At 52.0% G+C, this 22,480-nt stretch overlaps 1 protein-coding gene across 2 annotated transcripts in view; it reads right to left on the bottom strand.

The window, feature by feature from the left end:
* Positions 1-4,510: 4,510 nt before the first annotated feature.
* Positions 4,511-22,480, bottom strand: part of ZER1 (zyg-11 related, cell cycle regulator) — a 28,195-nt gene continuing 10,225 nt past the window's right edge. For both annotated transcript variants that reach the window (XM_012639756.1, XM_012639755.1), the window contains exons 2-16: positions 21,500-21,751; positions 20,030-20,180; positions 19,354-19,790; positions 18,879-19,055; positions 17,984-18,098; positions 17,674-17,820; positions 17,158-17,331; positions 13,305-13,520; positions 12,564-12,605; positions 12,300-12,419; positions 10,919-11,034; positions 10,391-10,579; positions 9,329-9,426; positions 8,304-8,406; positions 4,511-6,150 (exon numbers count right to left, since the gene is read on the bottom strand). In XM_012639756.1, the coding sequence (XP_012495210.1) occupies positions 6,093-6,150; positions 8,304-8,406; positions 9,329-9,426; positions 10,391-10,579; positions 10,919-11,034; positions 12,300-12,419; positions 12,564-12,605; positions 13,305-13,520; positions 17,158-17,331; positions 17,674-17,820; positions 17,984-18,098; positions 18,879-19,055; positions 19,354-19,790; positions 20,030-20,180; positions 21,500-21,657 (2,301 nt within the window). In that variant the 5' untranslated portion in view covers positions 21,658-21,751 and the 3' untranslated portion in view covers positions 4,511-6,092. The remainder of the gene's footprint in view (positions 6,151-8,303; positions 8,407-9,328; positions 9,427-10,390; positions 10,580-10,918; positions 11,035-12,299; positions 12,420-12,563; positions 12,606-13,304; positions 13,521-17,157; positions 17,332-17,673; positions 17,821-17,983; positions 18,099-18,878; positions 19,056-19,353; positions 19,791-20,029; positions 20,181-21,499; positions 21,752-22,480) is intronic.

The following is a 22,480-nucleotide window of genomic DNA, read 5'->3' as shown; positions in this document are numbered from 1 at the left end:
AAGGTCCAGGTGCGTGCCATAGCTCCGGGAGGCAAAACTGTGCCCCTGGGTACAGCTCGCCCAGGGTTGCTCAGTGGTGACATCCTTACCTCGTTTCGATTCATTTTCAGATACTGCAAACGAATGAAAAAAGTGGAAGTCCCTGGTGCGTGGCCTAACTTGGGTGGGAGTTAGAAATATCAGCGCTGCCCGCTGCCCCTTCCTACCTGTGTGACCTTGGGCAAGTTACTGAACCCTTCTGAGCTCTATTTTCTATCTCAATAAGGAGGATGACAATAAGGTGTCTGGGGGAATTAAATGATGGAAGTGCAGTGTCTTAGCACAGGACTGTCCTGTCTTCCCTGCTCTAAGCCACCACCTACACTCTGCCAGGCTGACTTTCCCAGCGGGAGCTTTCAGGCTGTTCTTCCCTGTGTCCCCAGGGCCTTCCTTCAGCCCTGCTTTTCCCAGGCACCTCCCACCGACACCAGCGTCCACCTCTGCCTGCGCTGATTGGCCCGTCCCAGCTCCTGCAGCATACCCCTCTGACGATGTTGACAGCTCCACATCCCTTTTTCTGTTGGGGAGCTGGCTCTTCCCATCCCACGTGGTTCTGGAGGGGCTGCCCCTCACCCCGAAGGGTGGTGGGAGGCCAGGTGTGGGCCTGTGAGTGAGCAGGGCCAATCACAGTCATTCCATGTGATTACCATATAGATGCTGAGAGGAAAAGGGGCAGTTTTTGGATCTCACACATAAGGAATAGGATATAAGGGCAACCAGGAACCATCTTTACACCATGTGGGGAGAGTCTGTCTGTGGTAGGAGAGAATGACTGATAAATATCAGAGACAAGCAGTTCTAAGAAAGAGCAAGAGGTAGCATTAACAGCATTGTCTGGGCCGTCTAGATCCAGCTACACCTGAAGCCAACAATCACTCTAGGTTCCCAGTTGTATTAGTCAATGACTTCCCACCTTTGAAGAACCTGAGTGGATGTTTGAGTTGGTGTCTGTCATTGCAACTCAGTCTTGATAACGGCAATGGGTGTGTGTCACTTAACGTGCTGAGGGGGGACCTCTAGCACATCATCCACTCAACAAATAATTCTGAAGTTTCCGTGGGACAGGCACACTGTGCAGGTATCAAAGATAAACAAAGCTGGACGCTAGTTCAAGTGGTAAGGACAGATTTTAATCAGTAACATACTATTGCAATAGGGAACAGGGCCCAGTGGGAACTAACTCAACTTCTGTTTGTGCAGAGGTGACTGCTAGTTATGTCAGTGTTTGTTTAAGTCTTTAATATGTGGGGAGGGGATGGATGAGATCATTTGTGCTAAGAGTCTTTAGTTTTTGTAGGCCAGTGTTGAGGACTAGTTAAGAAGAGGGCTTAGAGGAGTGTGGCTAGAGTTTGGTTAAGGAGAGAATCAAGACACTGGGCACACACCCACCTGGCATCTATTCTCCCTTGATCTGGTGCCAGTACCTAGACTATTCTTTGGGGAATAGTCCTTCATCGGGCACAATCTTAGCGGTACCATCAGAGCGCTCAGACCTCCCCACCCTCAGTGAGGTGGGGCACAGCCCCCAAGCTGGCCAGTCTTTCTTGAATCTTGAGCACAGGAAGGAGAGCAGCTGGGAAGGATTTATCACCTGATGGCAGTGCCCTGAAGAGGCCAGCTGTGGGCTCCTGGGAGCCAGATCCCCCAAGCCACTCTGGGGCATGTCCCTCCTGAGACCCGATAGAACCGTTTATCTTTTGGTTCTGTGAGCTCTGCCACATCCTGACATCCAGGGTGGGTTTCTGTTGCCTGCACCTAAAGCACCCTAACTGATCCAGGGTCCAGACTGACCCCTTCCTTCAGCGAGCTCACATCTTGCTGGGGCAGAGACATGAAATAAGTCAATTGCCGTTTTGGGGGCAATAGGACAGGCAGGCAGCTGGGTTCATCCTGGGTGGGGGTTTGCTCAGGTTTCCGCATGGTGGAGAGGGTGACATCGTGTGACTGCAGTTTGATGACCCCGGCTACTCACAACCTTCTTGCTCAGATTGTGTCCCCTGAGCATCTTTTGCCTGATATCAGGCTTCACATAGAGATTTGCACTGATTCCAGCTCTTAGTGGGGGTCACGTTTCTTATGGAGACTCAGTAAAATGGCTTTCTTGTTTAGACATTAGTCTACTTTTGGAGAGCTGGGTCGTGTTTGAGGGCCCTAAGTGGCAAAATATAATTTCTTCCTTTGTGAAACAGATGATTGGACCCTGGGCTGTAGTGAATGTTCCAAAGCCCTGCTGATGTGGTTTAAATGTGTCCCCTCCAAAATTCATGGGTTGAAACTTAATCCCCATTGTGGTGGTATTGAGAGGTGGGGCCTTTTGCCCTCATGATGGCTTAGAGCCTTATCAAAGGGCTGGAGGGAATTAGCTTAGGCCCTTTGGATCTTTCACTCTGCTCTTCTCCTGTGTGAGGACACAGTGATTGTGCCCCTCTTGCCCTTCCATCCCTCCTGCCATGTCAGGACACTGTCTTCCTCCCATCTGGCAGATGCAGCAACAAGGCACCATCTTGGAAGCAGAGAGTGACCCTCACCAGACACCAATCCTGCCAGTGCCTTGATCTGAACTTGTAGAAATAAGTTTCTGTTCTTTATAAATTACCCAGTTTCATGTATTTGTTGTAGCATCACGAACAGGGTAAGGCAAATCCTTCCCTTCCATTCATCTGGCAAGTTTTTTTGTTTTTCTGTTTTCCTAACCCCTCGACCACCAGGGAATCTGGTAAGTTTTTTTATTTTTATTTTTATTTTTTAGAGACAGAGTCTCGCTATATTGCCCAGACTGGAGTGCAGTGGCTATTCATAGGTATGATCATAGCTCACTGCAGCCTAGAACTTCTGGCCTCTAACAATCCTCCTGCATCAGCCTCCCTCCCGGGTAGCTGGGACAACAGGTGCGTGCCACTGCACGTGTCTGGGCGTTTTTTTTGTGAGGGTTTTGTGTGGCCAAGTTCTGTGCTATGTGCTGGGCCACAGCAGAGCCTTTACGTAGCTTGTTGCTCACAGTCCAATGGGGGAGGCAGACAAAGCAATTTCAGCCCCATGATAAGTAGGTGTTGTGATGGGGTGAGCAGGAACTAGAATGTTCCCCCATGGGAAACAGCAGGTGCCAGGACTGGGAGCAAGGGGAGGAGCACCATGCACATCTCGGGAACTCTTGTTTTCCCTCCTCTTTACTGTGGCAACCTTGAGGCAAGAAATCATTTCACCTCTCTGAGCCTCAGTGTCCTTCTCTGTAAAATGGGTTGTTGTGAGGATGAGGAGGAAGCAGGTTGTATTAACACATAAAGCGCTTAGCAGAGGCCCTGATGCACAGATGAAGGGTTCAGCAACGTCAGCTGCCATTGGAGGCACCTGTCAGGCACTGCCCTTGTTCCCTCCCAGGCACGGTCCACCCACCAGGATTCCAAGGCAAACCACTGTTCCTGATGCCCTTTCTGCCCAGGTCCTGTGGGTGGCCAGTGGCAGGGGCTGTCACCCAGAGGGGAGAGAGGCCTGGTCCAGGCCCTGCTCATGGGGGAAGAGAGGAGAAGAAGAGGGGGCTTGGTTCGACACCAGAGGTGGGAAGAGTCTGAATGCTCAGGTTCCTGGAATGTTTAATCAGGTCCTAATGCTCCCGGATTAAATCTGCCAACAACTGTCCCTCCCCATGGCCTGTAAGAAATGTGACCATGTGGTTTATTAGTCCAGCCAGGGCACCTTTGAGAATGAGTGATGATACTGCCGATGGTTACAGTGGGACCACAGGTGTAAACCAGGACTGTCCTGGGCCAAGCCAGAGTCTGGTCACCTCACGATTTGGCCCCAGCTACTTCTCTGTCTCCTCCGGCTCCACCCTTGTTCCTTCAACCTGCTGCAGCCACACAGGGCTGCTTCGCTGTCCTCCCTGGCAGGACCCCCTGTCTAGGATGCTCTTTCCCAGGCCCCTCAGCCCAGGCCTGGCAGCCCCCGTCTTGCTGCTGGATTTAGCTCGGCTGCCTCCTCTTGTGAGCAGCCTCTCAGACTCGCGGGGAACAGCGTGCTGGCTCCTCCCTCAGTCCCCAGGGCGCTGCTGCCGGCTCCCTCCAGGCTTCCCTGATCTCCCGCTCTGCTCCACCAGCCTGCAGGGGGCGCCTTCTCCCACTGTCCCACAGAGTAGCCTCGTATTTACCATCTGTCTCTCCCACCAGCTCGAGCCATCCCGGGCATGGCCTTGTGAGTCTGGCTGCCAGCTGTGTCTCTGTGTCCGGGCACAGGGTATGAAGAGCATGTGGAGGAAACAGGTACTCCAGCCCACTGTGCCATCTGTCCCTAGCCCGCAGTCGATTGGCCTTGTGGGCCAGGCACACAAACCCACCAGATGCACCCTTCCTCACCACAGAATGGCATGGCCCACACTTCAGGCCCCCTACAGGGGGGCCACCCAAACCCCTCTCCAGAGCCCGGAAGCCAGGATAGCAATCCCCACCCCTTCCACAAAAAAGACGCTCTGTTCTTCTCCACTTTGCACAAAAATGTATTTCTGTGACATCCCCAAAGTACAGACATTTCCCCAGGCCCCAGGTGGTAAAGCGATGTGATGTGAGCTCTGCCCAGCGTCTGGCTGGGGCCTTCAGCGTGGGATGGAAGGGAAGGACAGACGCAGGCCACCTGCCAAGCTGGGGGAGTGCAGGGCTGCTGCCCCATCCCGGGCCAGGAGGGAGAGGCTCCAGGAGGAAAAAGCCAGGTGCCTCTCCCCTGGGGCTGTTCACCTGGCCTGTTCTACCTGGAGCAGAAATGCTAGGCGGGTCCAAACACAGGCCCAGGGAAGGAAGAGGGAAGAAAAAGCCATTGCCTGGAGGCTGCCTCCAGGGTCAGCTCTGCTCCCCAGGCCCACGCTCCCCCAAGTGTGTTGATGTGAAGCAATTCAGAGTTACACCGAGAAAGAAGCACAGGGTATTTAGGGATACAGCTGCCTCTCACACTTCTCTGAAACACAGCACGCAGGTTTCCAGGGTAAAGCCTGGGGCAGGGTGGGAGGGGCTGGGGAGGGCTGAGCAGCCACTGCAGAGCAGTCCGAGTGCTGGTCTGGAGGTGGCTGGCTGTGGCCGCTGTGAGTGAAAGGCTGGAGAGGGGACCTCCTGCCTCTAGAGAGGTGTGGGGTCCTCGGGGCAGCCAGGCAGGCTGGGGTGGGTGAGGCAGGCTCATTTCTGCTGGTGGGAGTGCCTGGGCACCTCAGGTGCTTGCGGGCAGATGAGGGCTATGGAGCGAGGCAGCAGGCCCCTGGCCCCAGGAGGTGCTGGCATCCAGAGCTGGGGACAGGTTCTGGATGTGTTTGGCAGAAGGGGCAGTGCAATTTGCCACCGAGTTCTGACCACCCCTGGGCTGGGGCCTTCCACAGCCTGGGACCTAGTGGGAGACTAGGAGGCAGCCTCCGTAGCAGCGTGGCCTCAGGCAGGCCTGGCCCGAGAGCAGCAGGGCCACTGGGCGCCCTGCTCCTTGAGGGTCCTCTGGGGCAGGGCTGCCTGGACCTAGGCCTAGGAACAGCTCACCTCCTTGCCCCAGATGCCACAGCTGGGAGCACCAAGGCATTTGGGAGACCCAGCGGGGTTAGTTTTAACCCCCGAACCCCATCAGCCATGCCCAGGAGCTGAGCCAGGGCTCTCGGGCTGGGGCGGGGTCAGGATGCTGGAGTAGGCTGGGAAAGGCCTGCTCCTCTCCTCACAGGAAGCCAGGCCGCGGCCTGAGTTCACGGGAAAAGGACCGGACACTCACAACATCACAGGCGTTTAGTCTGGTTGGGGCAGGAGTGAGTGTGGCAGCGATGAAGGCTTTGAGCTGGGTTTGAGAATGGCCAAGGAAGCTGCAGGACTCAGGGAGTGTTTCTTTTGTTTTTGTACAGAAATCATACACACAAAACTTCACACTTCCTAACCAAAAAAAATAATATATATATATAATATATATATCTCACTAATGTTAAGGAAAAGCGTCGGTTGTGCAAAAGTCCCCTGTGTCTCTTCGTCCCGTGGGTCTGCCCGCTGGGCGGCTCAAGCCTGCTTCCTTCCGGCCTGTGGTCCAGAGCAGTGGGGCGGAGGCCTCTATCTGGACGTGTCCATGTTCTCCTCTTTAAAGTTACTGCAGTGCTCAATCACCTTGCTGGAGACAACGGGGAGACAGGATTGGAGGGTGGGCGCGGGTGGCGAGAGCCCGGCCTGCCTGGGCGATCAGGCCGCTGGGTTAACGTGTGTTAATAGTGATGCTGATGGCAGCCGAAGGATGTGTATGTAGGGTGGACGGCACGTGCCGAGTGCCCAGGGAACAGCCCCTGTGGCCATGAGTCTCATCACCGCCCCCTCCCCTCCTTCCTTCCTATGCCCCTCCCTCCCCACCCCCAGTCCCAGGGCATCTGTGGATAGGGAGTCCCCAAATCAGCTCAGGCCTGATTTCCAAAAACCCTTTGGTCCTTTCTTTAGCAACATCTTCCTTCTTCATTTTCCCTGTACGCCAGACCTTTCTCTTTCTGGAAATCTCATAGTGGTCCCCGAACTGGCTGCACATCAGATTCACCCAGAGGCCATGATCCAGCAGCAGGTCCAGGCTGGGGCAAGGGCAGCTGTGCTCCCGCAAGGGCCCTGCCACCCATGGCAGCCAGGCCCCAACACTCCAGCTCAGAGCTCGAGTCTCACGCACTGACCTGACCAGCCTGACCGTCCCCTTCCAGCACTGAGTCTCTGGATGGGGAAGGGACTCACTGTAGCCTCCACATGCTAAAGGGTGCCCCAGTGACTCGCAGGAAGTAAGTGCCCAGAGTGGGACAGGGAGCTGTGGACAGGCTGAGGGCCTTCTCCTAAGTGTCCTCCAGGGTCATTCGTTCCTCACTGTCAGACAGGCCAGCTGGCTCAGACGCCCATCTCAGGCCTTAGAGAAATGTTCAAAGTGACTGGAGTAGGTTGCTGGCTGCTCTTACCCAGTGCTTCTCAAAGTTCCTGGGATCCCTGTTAACCATGAACATTCCCAGGCCCCCCGTCCCGACCCACTGGAAAAGAAAACACAGGGGTGGGATCTGCGCATCTTTAAGTCTTTCCAGCTGGGCCCCATGGCGCATGCCTGTAGTCCCAGAAACTCGGGAGGCTGAGGCAGGAGGATCACTTGAGCCCAGGAGTTTGAGGCTACAGTGAGCTATGATCATACCACTGCACTCCAGCCTGGGTGACAGAGTGAGTCCCGCCTCTTAAAAAAAACAACAACTGGCAGGGGGCAAGGGCAATGTAACCTAAACATTTGTACCCCCATAATATGCAGAAATAAAAAAAATTAATCAAAGTAAAAAATATATATATATTCTTTGTTAAAATATATGTAAAACGTTGAAAAGTATAAGGAAGAACATTGAAACTGTCAATAAACTACCCGGATGTATCAAAAAAATAAAAAAACAAAAAAACCCTCAACAACTTTCCAGATGATTCTTTAGGGAGATTAAGTTTGAGAACCACTCATTTTACTATTCCCAAACTGAGATGAGTCTGTCAATTAACGTTTAAGTAGTGCCTTTTGCCAAAAATAACGGCAGGACCTCCCCCCTCAGCCCAGTGAGTCACCATCTGGGGAGTCTCTGAGCTCCAGGCCCCTCCTCCATGTGACCTTTTCCCTCTATACCATGTTCAGAACTATGACAAAAGTCTATTGGGGTCGACGTGACTATACTCCCTTCTAGAATGGATCCTAGAGAAAGCAAGACCGTCACCGTTGATTCTGACACCTGGCGTCCCTGAGAGTCTTTCCTGTGCCCTGTGACGCGAGAATCAGGGCCCACGATGTTCTGGACACTGCCGTGAAACCCCACAGCAATGGAAGGCGGCAACTCTGCCGTGTCTGTGACCTCCACACTCAGAAACTCACTTGCACTCTGTCTTGTCTCTAGCATGTATATTACCACACTGTGGCCTCTCTTCAGCTGGAATGTCTTTGGCCCAAAATAATGAAAAGTTCTGGCCTGACTTGCTAATATCTAGTAATGAGAGGATGGATTTTGGCGGGCATAAAAGAAAACTAAGCTAACAAATGAGGGCAATGATGCTCTGTTCAGAGCTTGATCATCTAGTTTCCAGCCACACTGGAGAGGCCCACACAAGATGACACTTGGAGAGGCCCCAGCTGGACATCAATACACTGTCCACCTCCACGTTCACCCTGAGTTGCCCTTGGGGATTTCAGCCATTCTTAACCACCTGAGGGCCCCCACTGTGACTGTGTCCCTCCCTCTCCCAAATCAAGGCTCCAAGCAGAAACACATGCTGGTCTCTTACCGGGCCATTTCCTTGGTCTCCTGCCGTGCGGTCGCCATCTTGATCATGTCCCTCAGAAGGGGCATCCCACCTTCTTTGATCAGCAGGGGGCAGTACTTGTCCGCTGTGGGTAGGAGAAGACAGCAGGTGACCAGGATGGGTCTTCCTTCTACCAGCCTGAGGCCTAGAAACCCACCCTTGTGAGGACTGAGCGGGGGGCAGGGGGGTGGGTGAAGACAGGGCCTCGGTGGAAGGACAGTGCTAGGAGTGGCATGAGCCCCAGGGCCCAGCCCCTGGTTGGAAGCTCCTGTGTCCACCAGGGGGGAAGCAGGTGGTGAACTGCTGGAAAAGGCTTTCCCTACTTTGGTTTGAGGTTGCTGCATTTTTTCCAGAGCTTGTCCTATGGAAAGTATCACCCAAACCAGTGGCTGCTAAACATGATGATCCTCTGAGAAGCCTCTGTAAAAACACGGATTCCTAAGAATATCCCTGCCCCCGGATACTGATTCAACAGACCCAGAGACCTGTATGTATTTGTGTGTTTACTGAAACACTGCCGGTGATTCTGGTGGCTGGACAGCTTGGAACCAGCCAGTGGCGTTCTGTCATGTGGAAAGCATAGGGATTTCTTTTTAATTTAAAAAAAAATTCTTTTAGAGGGAAGATCTCGCTATGTTGCCCAGGCTGGAGCCTACATAGTGGCTATTCGCAGCTCAGCAAGGCCTCAAACTCCCTTAAGCTATCCTCCTGCCTCAGCTTCCCAAATAGCTGGGACTACAGGTGTGCGCCACTGCACTGGGAAGCAGGAAGCATGGAGAAAGCCATGGCGGACCGCTGCCTGGGCCACCTTGCTTGCCAGGCCTGCTTCGGTAACAAGGCAGGGCAGCCGTTAGGCTGGGCGTCCTATAGATGCGGGAAAGGGGGCTTTGCTCTGAGGCACAAAAGCTGACAGCAGCTCTCCGCGCTCCCTCCAGGATATGGGCTCCCTGAGGGCACAGCTGCGTTTAGCAGGGCGAGTGTCTGAACCCAGGGCAGTGGGCACTCACGGTAGACAGATACGAGGTTGTACAGCGCCCAGGTTGCCCAGTGCTGACTGACGGGAGAGATGCCCTGGGGAAGGAGGCGGAGAATTGGCTCAAACGACCTGCAGAAAGAGAAATCAAGGTCACTTCTGATGCTGGGGGCGGGGCAGTATGTCTTGTCCCAGGTTTCTCCTCCCTGAAGGATCCTGAGGACCAGCCAACTGACAGGCCAATAGGATGCCAGGGAGAAGGGGCACCTGGCCCTTCACCCCACTGGGGGCTCTGCAGGGGCGCTCCCTTGGGAGAGAGGATAAGCGCATGAGCACGTGAGGGAGGCAGAAGGGGCCAGATTAGGTGGGGCAGAGAGCTGGGGACCTCAGCTAGGAAGAGAGACCCGGCCTGCGGTAGGAGGGGAGAGTTCACTGGGCACAGAAGCAGGTGTGACCGCTCTTCTTACAAGGGCCTTCTATGGGCCATCCTGGAGTCACGCTCCAAAACCCGGAACGTGCGTGTAAAACCTCTGGGCCAGCGATTCCTCTTCCCTTTCCCTACGATCTACAGTGCTTGGAGTGTCGGCAAACCCACAAGCACGAGCCCGTTTCTCCCAATGTGGGTTTCCAACTGAAATGCCCATCAGTACGATGGCACGTAGAAAGTGACGCCATCCTAAAATGACGAGGGAGATCCAGGCCTGGAAACTGGACATCCAGTCACAACGCAGTGGGAATCGGTGCCAGCTTGACTTAAAGTAATGAAATCTGTGCACAGAAACACTGCTCATGGACAGACACCAAAATGTCAACAGGGTTTCTCTTTCCTATTGTGTCTGAACTTTCTCCTTCTTTTTCCCTCCCAAATACACGTGTATCAAATGTTTGTAAAGAGCAGGCTTTGGGTACATGCACGTGTCGTGCCTGAAAAACATAGGTGAGATCTGTGCCCTTATGCTCTTTGTCCTGACAGCTCAGCGAGTGAGAAGAACCAGGCAGAGGAGCAGAAGAGAGGCAGGGTGCTTTGACGTTCCCGGCCGAGACGCTCGGCCTGCCGCAGGGCACATCCCGCTCCCTGTCCACCCCGCCCCCGCACCTGTAATTGATATTTCTCCGTGAGTTGATGTCCCAGCTCTGGATGGCTGCCCACATGCGCTCCTCCACCTCCTCCCGCTGGGGTTCACAGACGCCCCAGGCCTCAGGCCCGTCGAACATGATGTGGGAGAGGACGCCACAGGCGTTGTAGGAAACCTCGATCCCGTCGGCCTTGCTCTCTAACAGGTTGCTGCCGGGAGGAAGAGAGAGAAGTGGAGTCCACTCCCTCAGACCTTCTTCAGACACTAGCTGTTGGACCCCAACTCATAAACCAGATGCCACAGGTACTATTTATTTATCACTTGTTTATACCCAGACTACTTCTAAAAGGGATTTGAAGTCACTTAAGATACGGTTACAAGAGGACCATTGATGGAGGGTTGAATGAATAAGAAACCACATTACTAAGGAAAGGCAACATTTATAATGGAAACCTAGGTTAAGAGGAGTTGCTGCAACTGAACACAGACCAGAGCTCTGAGCATCCTGGCAGCCAAGGCAAAAAGGTAACGAGGCAAAAAGTACCAACCTGAAGACACTGATGAATTGGGAAGTCATTAGCTGAGGCCGCAGCTCCTTTACCTCTGCCACATTCCCCAAGAGTCCCAGCATATTCCGATGCAGTTCCTGCTTCTCTGGGAATTCCTGGGAAAATGAGAGCCATTGGGGCCACATCAATTAGTACTTAATTACTTAGTGTCTGGTATTGTTAATTTTAAAGTTTCAAGGGCCTGGCGCAGTGGCTCACGCCTGTAATCCTAGCACTCTGGGAGGCCAAGGTGGGAGGCTTGCTTGAGCTCAGGAGTTCAAGACCAGCCTGAGCAAGAGTGAGACCCCTGTCTCTACTAAAAAGAAAAAAAAAATAGAAAAAATTAGCTGGGTGTGGTGGTGCACACCTGTAGTCCCAGCTACTTGGGAGGCTGAGGCAGGAGGATTGCTTGAACCCGGGAGGTTGAGGTTGCGGTGAGCTAGGCTGATGCCATGGCACTCTAGCCCAGGCAACAGAATGAGACTCTGTCTCAGAAAAAAAAAAAAAATGTTTCATGGACGACTGTTTGGCCATTCCAACTCAATAAAGAGGGAGGACAATATACTGCCCCCCTAACTTCCAGTGTACTTAGGATAGTGCTAGGCACACACAATAAGGGGTTAAAAAGTTGGAGGCTCCTTGCCACAAGACAAAATAGAGATCTGACCTATGGTACAGACATGGTTCTATTTACCAAAGCACAAAATATTAATATTAGTTTAAGAGAATCTCCTTAGAAACAAGAGCAAGAAAATAGAGGATGAATGGCTTGAGGCCAGGAGGTTGAGACCAGCCTGGGCAACATAGTGAGACCCCATCTCTAAAAAAAATTAAAAAATTAGTCCAGTGTGGTGGTGCACGCCTATAGTCCTAGCTACTTAGGAGGCTCAGGTGGGAGGATGGCTTGAGCCCAGGAATTCCAGGTTGCAGTGAGCTATGATCAGGCCACTGCACTCCAACCTGGGTGACAGGGCGAGACCCTGTCTCTAAAAAAAAAAAAAAAGAAAAGAAAAGGAAAATAGAGGATGAGTTTTTTAGGATGAACAGACCATCCTACTAGACAGAATTCTGTCCAGCTCCTATCAGGGTGGGCTTCCAGCCAGCTGTGGGCAGTCTGAGAAATCCCTGCTGAGGAGCCAGAGTGGGGTTTTCCCTTGGAGGGAGGGCTCTCAAGAGGGTCCCGCCAGGCTATCTGGGTCAGGGAGGGTCTCTGGAGCTTGTTAGCAGCGAATCCTGGGCTTGTGGGCCTGTGAGGTGGCCCTTGCCGCCTTTCCGTGGGAACCATGAGTGAAGGGTGCTAAGAGATTTGGTTGCGGGCCTAGGGCAGAAGAGCGGGCGTGTGGGCAGCTGAGGGCGCTGCTGCCGCTGGAGGGGGCACTACCTTCAGGCAGTCCAGGAAGAGCTTCATGCCATTGAAGTTGAGGAACATCTCGCAGTTGTCGGGCGTCTCGTCCGTGATGTTCCACAGGGCGCTCCAGGAGAACTCCATCACCTGGTCGCACTGTGGGGGAGGGCAGGGCTCCACTGAGACTCGCAGCGCCCGGTGAGGGGGTCCCCTGACAAAACACGGACATCTCCCAGGGGCAAACCAGTCCCCTCTTGGGCTGGGGAAAGGGCAGAGTGGCTCCATGAAGACCTGACTTACTATCTTGTCCAGAAGCTTCTTCTGAATCAGCTTCAGCATGGTCTGTGGGCAGAGGAGAAAACTTGCTAGAGTAGCCCAGAGCTCAAGAACTACCACATCCCCCCAGAACCCAAGATGGAGGGAGGAGCGTCAGTGACTTGATTCCTGTTCATACATCCTGTCAAGATCAAATCTCTGTATCTCTTTGGGAGGCTCTTTGAAGATGTCCACTCCACAGACCCTTGGTACTTGGCTCAGGAGGCCCGGGTGCTAGCCCTGGCTCTGCGCTGACTCCCTGTGGGTCTTTGGGCTTGAGCTTCCCCAGCAATAAAATGAGAGGAGGAGACTAGACACTCTTTAGTTCCTTCCTCATTCTTTCCTTCCTTTCACCAGCAATATTTATCACCGCTTCACTGTGCTCTAGGCCCTTCGCTGGGAAGTGCTGCAGACACAAGGAGGGAAGAAGAGCGCGGCGTCTTGCCCTGTGGAGCTTACAGAATCGGAGGGGGCTGGGAGAGGATGACAGCATGTTCTAGGTGGAAGAAATCTACAGGATCATAAGCAATATTACTGTTAAAAAATCCTTTTGGTCCAGCCTAAATCCTTCATGCTTCTGCATACTCTCCTGCCTACCCTGACTGCCAGATCCAGGCCTCCTCTGAGACTCGCACTCAAAGCAGAGCTGTGGAGAGTGGTGGGAGACAGCTACAGCAGCGGGGCTCAGAAGGACGGAGGCGTGGGGGACAGCCTGCCTGCACATACCACAACAAAGCCCATCTTGCCCACGGCCTCCTTGTGGTCGTTGTCCACCTGGCAGACCAGGGCATTGCACAGGTGCACAGCGATGCGCTGGATCGACTCATCCTGCCGTGTGGGGTTGAGGATGCTGAGCAGGAGCTCGTTTACCCGGCGGTACTGGAATTCCAGCTCCTCGGGGATGCTGAAGTTGCAGAGGGTCAGGCAGCAGTTCCGCTGCACCTGGGCCAGGACAGGAGACAAGCGAGGCACATTCAGGATCAGACTTGGGAACAGAGCTGGAGGGGCTCTGTAGAGGCATGAGATCATCCACAGCTGTGGTGGTCCATGAAGACTTTCTGCAAGAGGAGGCTACGAGGCTCTTTTTTAAAATATTTTTTTAATGTGAAATATTCATATAGAAGAATGCATAAAACCCAAATGGACAGTTTTACAAATAATTACAAAGTGAACACCATGTAACCATCACCTGGGTCAAGAAACAGAACATTGCCAGCACCCAGAAGTCACCATATGTCCCTTCCTGATCATAGGCTCCTCCATCCCACTAGGGAGAACCACTATCCCTGCTTTTCTATATGGGTGATTCTATAGGTTTGCAGGATCAGCTGTTGTTTTATGTAGCTGAAATGCACTCAGTTCTTCATTTGCAGTATAGTATTCCACCATGATGATACCCCAATTTTTTTACCCATTCTACTGCTAATGGATGTTTGGGTGACTTCAAGGGTTGGCTCCTGTGAATGATGCATTATACCTGCACCCAGGTGTCCCTGGGCATGGGCTTCTCTAAGGCAGGCATGCCTGGTGGCACTTCTGGGTCACAAGGTGTGCATGTCTTCAACTTTACTAGGTAATACCAGCCTGTTTTCCAAAGCGGTTGTACTAGTTTACACTCCTACCAGCAGTGCATGAGATCTCTAGTTGCTCCACATCCTCAATTTCTCTTTGCACTATCTGCAGGTTTATTAATTTTTTTTCAACATTTCAGCACAATTTCCTTGAAATTTAATTTCCTTCCTTCCTTTCTTATTAGATATTGGAAGTTCATCATACTTTATTAATCATGTAATTTAGAGGATATCACTCTTGATTTTTTGTCCTTTCCCCTCAATTTGAGAAATTTGAGAAAAAATTTATTTTAATTATAAAAGCAATAGTTACTCACTGTAAAAAATTCAAATAATATTATACTACCTGAGCAGAAAGTTAAAATCTTCAATTTCATTGCTGAGAAGTAACCACTGTTAAAAGTTTGATGTACATCTTTCTAGATTTTTCCATGATGCAAATATAAACATATATTTGGGGGAGAGGAAGTACAAAAAAAGATATTATATATATTGGTCCAGAATTTCTCTTCAGTTATCAATATGTAAATGACATATTTCTACGTTAAGATGTATAGATTCTGCTGTGATATCCCATCATGTGGCTGGACCATATGTGACCTTTCCAGGTCCCTGGTCCTCAAACATTTTAGTTTCCACTGATTTCCAGTTAAACAAGGGTGAATGTGTGTATATCTTTTTCCTCTAAGAACATTTCTAACCGTGGAAGGCCTAGGTTACATGATAAATGCATTTGCGATTTTGGCAAGTTCTGCTGGTTGACCAGGAAAAGGTTATACAATCCATCCTTCACCAGTGGAAAGTGTACGAAAGTGTTCTTCCCCCACCTTCATTGACACTGGGTATCACCAGATCTCTTAAGATGAAATGTGTTATCTTGTTATTTTAATTTCCATTTATTTGATAGTTTTTATTAATTCATTTGGGAGTCTCCAACTAGTCTTTTTTTTTTTTCATTAAAAAAAAAAAAAAAGACATCCCTTTTGCCTGATTACAAAATCGATCTCAATGTAGAAGGAACAACCACTCCAGAGTTTGGAGTTGGCAAGGCAGTGGAGAAGTGGGTGTTCTGATCCCTGCAGAGTCTTGTCCCCACCATGGCCTTTCTGGAGGACAGTTTGGTAATACGTACCCAATGCTTGAAAAATACACATACATATTGCCCCTGCAATTCTACTTCTAGAAATGTATTATAAGGATAATCACTTAAGTACAGTCAGCAAAGCATTATTTGAGGGAGCAAAAGATAAAAAAGCAACCTAAATGTTGAACCATGGGGGCTGATTCAATAACTGCAGCCCTGACCTTGCAGGCAGAGCCCTGACCTGCAAGCCCGTAGGTATGGGACTTGGCCACCTGTCCACAGCAGTGGCTTTTCTGTGGATGAAGACGCTGAACATTATGCTGGTGTCAACAATTATGAAACTGAACTGTTAAAACCAGCCATATCTGGGGGAGGAAAGATAGGATTGTGAATGACTTTCACTTTCTGTTCAATACATTCTTGTATAACTTGATTTTTTTTTGTTGGTTTTTTACCGCTAGGTATCTTATTTTCATAATCAGAAAAGAAACATTATTAAAACAATTTTGTTGTAAAAATATATTTGCTGACATGAGAAATGTTCACATTCACATGTGACTTTTACTGTTTTTTTTTTTTTTTTTCATGTGTAGCAAAATGTTTATTTTGAGCATCTGGGTGCAGATTGGTGGAGGCTGAAAAAGGCGTCCACCTGTTTTTTGTTTTTTTTTTTTTGAGACAGAGTCTCACTCTGTTGCCCGGGCTAGAGTGCGGTGGTGTCAGCCTAGCTCACAGCAACCTCAAACTCCTGGGCTCGAGCGATCCTCCTGCCTCAGCCTCCCGAATAGCTGGGATTACAGGCATGTGCCACCATGCCCGGCTAATTTTTTTCTATACATTTTTAGTTGTCCAGCTAATTTCTTTCTATTTTTAGTAGAGACAGGGTCTTGCTCTTGCTCAGGCTGGTCTTGAACTCCTGGGCTTAAGCAATCCTCCTGCCTCAGCCTCCCGAGTAGCTGGGACTACAGGTGTGTGCCACCATGCCTGGTTAATTTTATCTATTTTTGGCCGGGCGCAGTGGCTCACATCTGTAATCCTAGCACTCTGGGAATCCAAGGCAGGAGGATCACTTGAGGTCAGGAGTTCGAGACCAGCCTTAGCAAGAGTGAGACCCCCATCTCTACTAAAAATAGAAAAATTAGCCAGGTGTGGTGGCACATGCCTGTAATCCCAGCTACTTGGGAGGCTGAGGCAGGAGAACAGCTTGAGCCCAGGAGTCTGAGGTTGCTATGAGCCAGGCTAATGCCATGGCACTCACTCTAGCCCAGGTGATAGAGTGAGACTCTGTCTCAAAAAAAAAAAAAATTTTTTTTTAATCTACTTTTAGTAGAGATGGGGCCTTGCTCTTGCTCAGATTGATCTCTAACTCCTGACCTCAAATGATCCTCCTGTCTTGGCCTTCCAGAGTGTTAGGATTACAGGCATGAGCCAGTGCACCTGGACAATTTTTTAATTTTTTTGTAGAGGTGGGGTCTCACTCTTGCTCAGGCTGGTCTCAAACTCCTGGCTTCAAGCAATCCTCCTGCCTCAGCCTCCCAAAGTGCTAGGATTATAGGTGTGAGCCACCGCACCCAGCTGTAGTTATAATTTTTCTATAGTAAAATTTTTCATTACTTTTATGACAAAAGCAGCTATTGGAAAAAATACCCCCCGGCACAGTGTTACAGGGCAGAAGGGCTGAAGAGGCATTCCGAGCAGAGGCCCAGAGGCAGGAGGCCAGGGCCCTGCCTCCACATGGAGCAGGTGGAAGAGGGTGGAGGGTGGCTGGGACAGTGGACTGCAGGCGGGGCTGGGGCCCGAGTGCCAGGGGACAGGGGAGCTGGGAGGCAGGCAGCATAGAGCCAGGTGAGGCCCTGTGGAAGCACAGGGGCACAGGCAAGGGGCTGGGCCAGAGCATGCAGGCCATGGTGGGCAGGGGGCTCACCGTCACCTCCTGGTAGGATTCCATGCCATTCAGCACCACCTGGATGACCTGCCGGCGCAGCTTGACGCTCTGCTCTGAGCGGTACTCGGAATTGGTCAGGTAGAAGAGGGCAGCGCTGCCCGTCACTTGGATGTTCTTGTCATACTTGTGGCACTTGAGGGCCGTGATGACCAGCTGTGTGAAGACAGGGTAGGAGCCTGGGCTGGCAAGTGCTGTGAAAGTTGTGCAGGGACAGGCCTGGGCTCCGTGAGGGATTTGAACAGGTCCCCTGGGGCAGGGCTTGTGCCAGTCTTGCTCGCCCAGACAGGAGTGGGACTAGGGCGGGGCCTGAACATGGCCAGTGCTGAACAGCTCAAGGCTACGGGGCCAGGGTTGGGGTTCAGGAGCCAGGACTGCCTGTACCCTGGAGACAGGGTGTAGAGGAGGGACAGGGGCTCTGGGGACATGGCTCAGCCAAGTCCAGCACCCTCCAGGTAGGGCTGGACAGAAGCTGAGGGTCCCCAGGTTTGGACTAACCTTCAAGGCCCGCAGCAGCTGGTTGCAGCGCTCGATGCGTGCGATGTCAAAAAGCAGGTTGATGGCCCGAGAAGTGATCTCAGGCCGGTGCTCTGTGTAGGCCTCGATGGCATTCAGCACCTGCTCCTCATTTTTGTCACCACTTACCTGAGAACGGGACATGCTCAGAAGCCAAAAGAGGCCAGGGGGTGGGATTCCACATCCCAGCTCAGTCTGCAGCTCCAGAGCTGACACGTTGGTCCCCCAGCCCAGTCCCTTCCCTTCTCCCAGGGCTCCCTGGCTCCCTGGCTCCTCCCCTCCTGCCTCTCACTTTGTAGGCCGGAATGTGCGTGAGGCGGCACAAGGAGGTCTCGAAGAGCCCGAGGAACTGCAGTGGCCTTTTCAGAGCCCGGAAAGGCATGATGCTGCTCTTGGAAGGTTCGATGCTGGAGAAAGACGGGGCTGGGGTCAGCGGCTTGGGGCTCAGGCCTGAGCTAGGCCTCCCCTAGGGGTAGCTTGGCATTTACTCAATGTTCTTGCTTCCAGCCCCGCCAACCTCATCCCTTTTAAGTGTAAGGGTCAAGGTCACATTGTAGAGGAACATGTGGGATGTTGTGTTATTGCAACCATCTTTAGAAAATACTATCTGCCACTCTAGTAAGGATGTGTCACCTTTAGGTTTCACCGGCAGTTATGAAGGGACAAACTCATAACCTAAATGTCTTTAAGCATGGCTGGGGCTAGGGTTTATGGTCAGTCACAGCTGGTAAAGTTTGATCAGAGCCCCCAACCAACCAATCCAGGAGCCAGTCTACCTAGAGCAATGCCTGACTGGTGGCAGATGCTGCCAGCCTCACCGTATAACCACCACACTGTGCTCCGGTCAGTCTGAGCGTCTAATAATTTCCTAGCAGCTTCTCATACTCTCACCTTCTGGCCTTTGCACATGCTCTTCCTTGTGTTAGCACATCCCTCCCTAGCAAACTCAGAATGAGCTTGCAGGACAGCCCAGATGCCATTCCTCCTCCTTCTTCCTTTCTGATCCTCAGGGCAACCCCAGAGCCCTGTACTTCCCCACCACAGCTTTCTGTCCCCACCAGCTCACACAGACTCCGAGAGGGCAGAGCCTGGTTTGTTCTTTATCTCTAGCACCCAGCACAACACTTGGCAATTCAAAGGCTTGTTGAATGACTCCCTGCCAGCAACCATGGAGGGTGGGTCCCTACCTGGTCTGCCCTGCTTCCTCTTCCATCTTGGAGATGCTGCAGTTTTCCAGGATCATGTGGCCAGAGATGTCCAAAGACATCAGGTTCCCCAGCTTCTGCACAAAGAGGCTCAGCACCTTCCGAGTCAGCTTGAACTTGTAGTAGCTGGAGAGGCGGTCTCGGGAGATGTCCAGGTGTCTGAAGATTGGGGTGGGGGCCACGGGTCAGGGGCTGGGTATAGGGTGGGGCTGCCTTGGAGACCCCTGCTCCTTCAGTCCGTAGCAGGGGAGGGCCCATGCCTATCACAACTGCTCCAGGACATTCTGGGAAAAAAGCCTGAATAGCCCAAATCCAGCTGAAACATTGGATTTGAGGAATGGGACTGTCTCTTCCATCCTTACCCTCTGCTTGGCCAGGGGCTCCTGAACCCCAGGGGACTGACAACACCTACCTCCCTGCCCACCCCACCCTGGTGAGCTCTGGGCCTGCAGCTCACCGCAGCTTGTGCAGCTGGACAATGACGCGGATGTGGTCATCCGATAGGTCCATGTTGTAGAGCACGAGGGATACCAGGCTGTCTTTCCACTGGGTTAGGAAGGCAGCATCGCTTGTCTGAATGCCTGAGAGGTCCAAGGCGGCCAGCGAGTTGAGTGGCCGCAGCAGGGACTCCACAGGGACCCCATCGATCATGCGGCCCAAGTTGAGGAAGCGGAGGCGGCTAAAGCCCTCGAAGGTGAAGTCCTTAACCAGCACCTGGCAGGTGGGGTTGACGAGGCACTCGTCTTCACAGCCCCCTGGGTTCTCCTCCTCGTAGAAAATGTTGGCACAGCCGAAGAGGCTTAAGGACACCAGGGTGTGGCTAAAGCTCCTCAGCGTCTGTAGGCTCTTGGCAGACAGCTTCTCGCAGTTGGTCAGGTACAGCTCTACCAGGTCCTGTAGCAGGCACAGCTCCGTCATTACCACTGTCACCACTGCTCCCCCCACTGCCACCCCAGGCCTTGCCTTGGGCTCCAGGTGGGCTGGGAAGGGGGTTTGCACAGTTGAAGGAAGCACTGGAGGAGCCTAGGGAGGGGTGTGCTGGAGGACCCTGGCCCTGCCCCTGCTCAGTGTTTGACCCTCTCTGGCCAGCCTCTGTGTGGCCAGCTCTGGTGCTCTGGCGAGGCAGGGCTCACCTGCTTTCGAATGGCTTCCAGGTCCTGGTCCTGAACCAGGTCCTCCCGGAGGTGGATGCGGGTGAGGCGGGTGCTGCGGGGGTCTGAGAAGAGGCTGAAGAAGCTCTCGTGTGGCTCAAAGTTGCAGGCGGCATTGACCAGCTCCACATACCTGGGAGAGGAGTAGGCCTGGCTCAGGGGAGGGTCTTCCCTTCAAAGCACAAGCCCTCCCTCCTTGAAGCCTTCTCTTCCTCCTCCCCATAGTAGCTGGTTGGATCCTGACTACATTACAGGTGAGATTAAGGGTGCCCAGGAACTAGGAATCTAAAGGTAGCTCTCTGGGTGACCCCCTGGAGATGCAGGGCCTCTTATTAATCGCAAATCCTGAGCTCTTCCCTCCAGAACCCTAGATATTCCCATAACAAACACAGACACTGATGCCCCCTCTCCAAATGCACGTGCCTGTCCCATGCCCTCCATGCACACTGTAGCAGCAGCAGCCCCACGCCCATGGGCGCACGCATTGCCTTCCTTAAGCCCCTCCTGGGACCCTTTCAAACGGACAAATTAAGCCAAGAGGTTTGAAGTTCCCAGCTGGGTACAGGCAAGCCCTGTTGAGATACTAACTCAGGCAAGAATCCTGGTCTGGTGGAAAAGGTTTTGGATTCAAACACTCTGGAATCTAAATCCTGGCGCTCCCTACCTGGGCAACTTCACACAAGCAACTGAACTTCCCCATACCTCAGTTTCTTTATCTGTAAAATGGACATAACTCTCATCTGCAAAGTGTCCAACCTCATGCCTGACCCACAGTAAATGCTCAGAGCAGTCCAGCTCTGTCCTCGGATCCCACGCAGGCTCTCGCTTCCCTATGCAAGTGTGTGGGCTAACAATTTCCCTTCCGGGCATCTGGACTAAGCTCCCAGTGTCAGGTGAACACAATGCATGCTTCTAAGAGCCCCTGTCAGTGGGGAGTCCCTCGGAGGAACCATATATAGATCTTCTGGATGATTCCATCCCTGGTCATAGATCCATTATACTGGCACTGGCATGTAAACCCATACGCGTCCATGCTTACTTACTTCACAGGCACAGGCGAGTGCATGAGCGTGCACATATGCACACACACATGTGGAATGGCACATAACTCCCTCATTTTTACGAAGGTTTTTACACTATCACATCCCTAAATGTACACATGCAGTTTCACACTCAAACATACTCTGTGCTGCATAAGCCTATGTATGTACACACACCCATTCCCTTATGTGCACACCCCTCCACATACATACCAACATGCGAGCATATATACCTTTAAGGTTATGGACACGCCACTCTTTTCTCGCACTCATGGACATTCATGTGCACACGCACCCCCCTCACACATTTGTATCCGTAGCTGCCCCCACATGGTACACACACAGTCCCAATCTCTCCACACACGCTCATGCTAAGACCCCTGCCCCCTGTCCCAGCCCGGGCCTTGCTCACTCATTGACGAGCTGGTCACAGATCTCGCTGGGCAAGAAGATGTCTGGATGTAGCCGCAGAGTCTCCTTGTCCAGGAGGTAGCCAAGGGTGCCATCCAGGTTGCGCAAGCAGAAGTCAGTACAGAGGGCCATCAGCGACTCAGGAGTGTCGGACGCCATGCTGGGGGCAGGCAGGTGGGCCACTCCAGGACAAGGGCCCCCAGGGGCAACAGTGATTCCCCAACACTCACAGGATCATTGGCAGAGCTGCAGCCTGGGGAATGGGAGAGAAGCCGAGCGAAACGCACATAAGGGCCAGAGCCATTGGCTGCCCTATGTCCACTGTTTCGGTAGGGAAACTGAGGCTCTGGAAATCACACTCGAATTAGCAGTTTAGTAGGGCCAGGCCCAAGACTCCTGACTCCATCTCTTGCTCCTTTCTGCTGTGCCACTATCTACTGATTTGACCTGCAAAGAACATGGGGCCTTGTCCAACCATTTCTTTGACTTCACAATGCCTGTGGGCAGACGTGTGTGCTGGGGACCCAATGCCTGGGTGGAGATAATAGGGACTTTCACCATCTGCTTCTCACAATTCTGATAGCTACACTGGAGTGTCCCATGCTGTAGTACTTCTTATCCTATATACAGCTATCACTGAGTACTTGGTATGATTGAGTACTTAGTATGTGCCAGGGCCTTATAGACATGATACTGTTGAATCTCATGGTGTATGATTAAACATAAAGGCTCCTTCCTCCCAAGGGAAATGAAAAAATATGTCCACATAGAAACTTGTACATGAATGTTCATAGCAGCATTATTTATAATAGTTAAAAAGTGGAAACAAACCAAATGTCTATGAACTGGTAGATAAACAAAATGTGGTATATCCACACAAAGGAATATTATTCAGCCATAAAAGGCTGAATATTATGCAACCACAAAAAGTACTGATACGTGCTATAATGCTGGACCTTGAAAACATTATGCTAAGTGAAAC

The sequence above is a fragment of the Propithecus coquereli genome, unplaced genomic scaffold (assembly GCF_000956105.1).
Source record: "Propithecus coquereli isolate 6110/MARCELLA unplaced genomic scaffold, Pcoq_1.0 Scaffold142, whole genome shotgun sequence".
NCBI lineage: Eukaryota > Metazoa > Chordata > Mammalia > Primates > Indriidae > Propithecus > Propithecus coquereli.
Note: the sequence above shows the minus strand (reverse complement) of the source record. Positions and strands in the feature narration are given on the sequence as shown.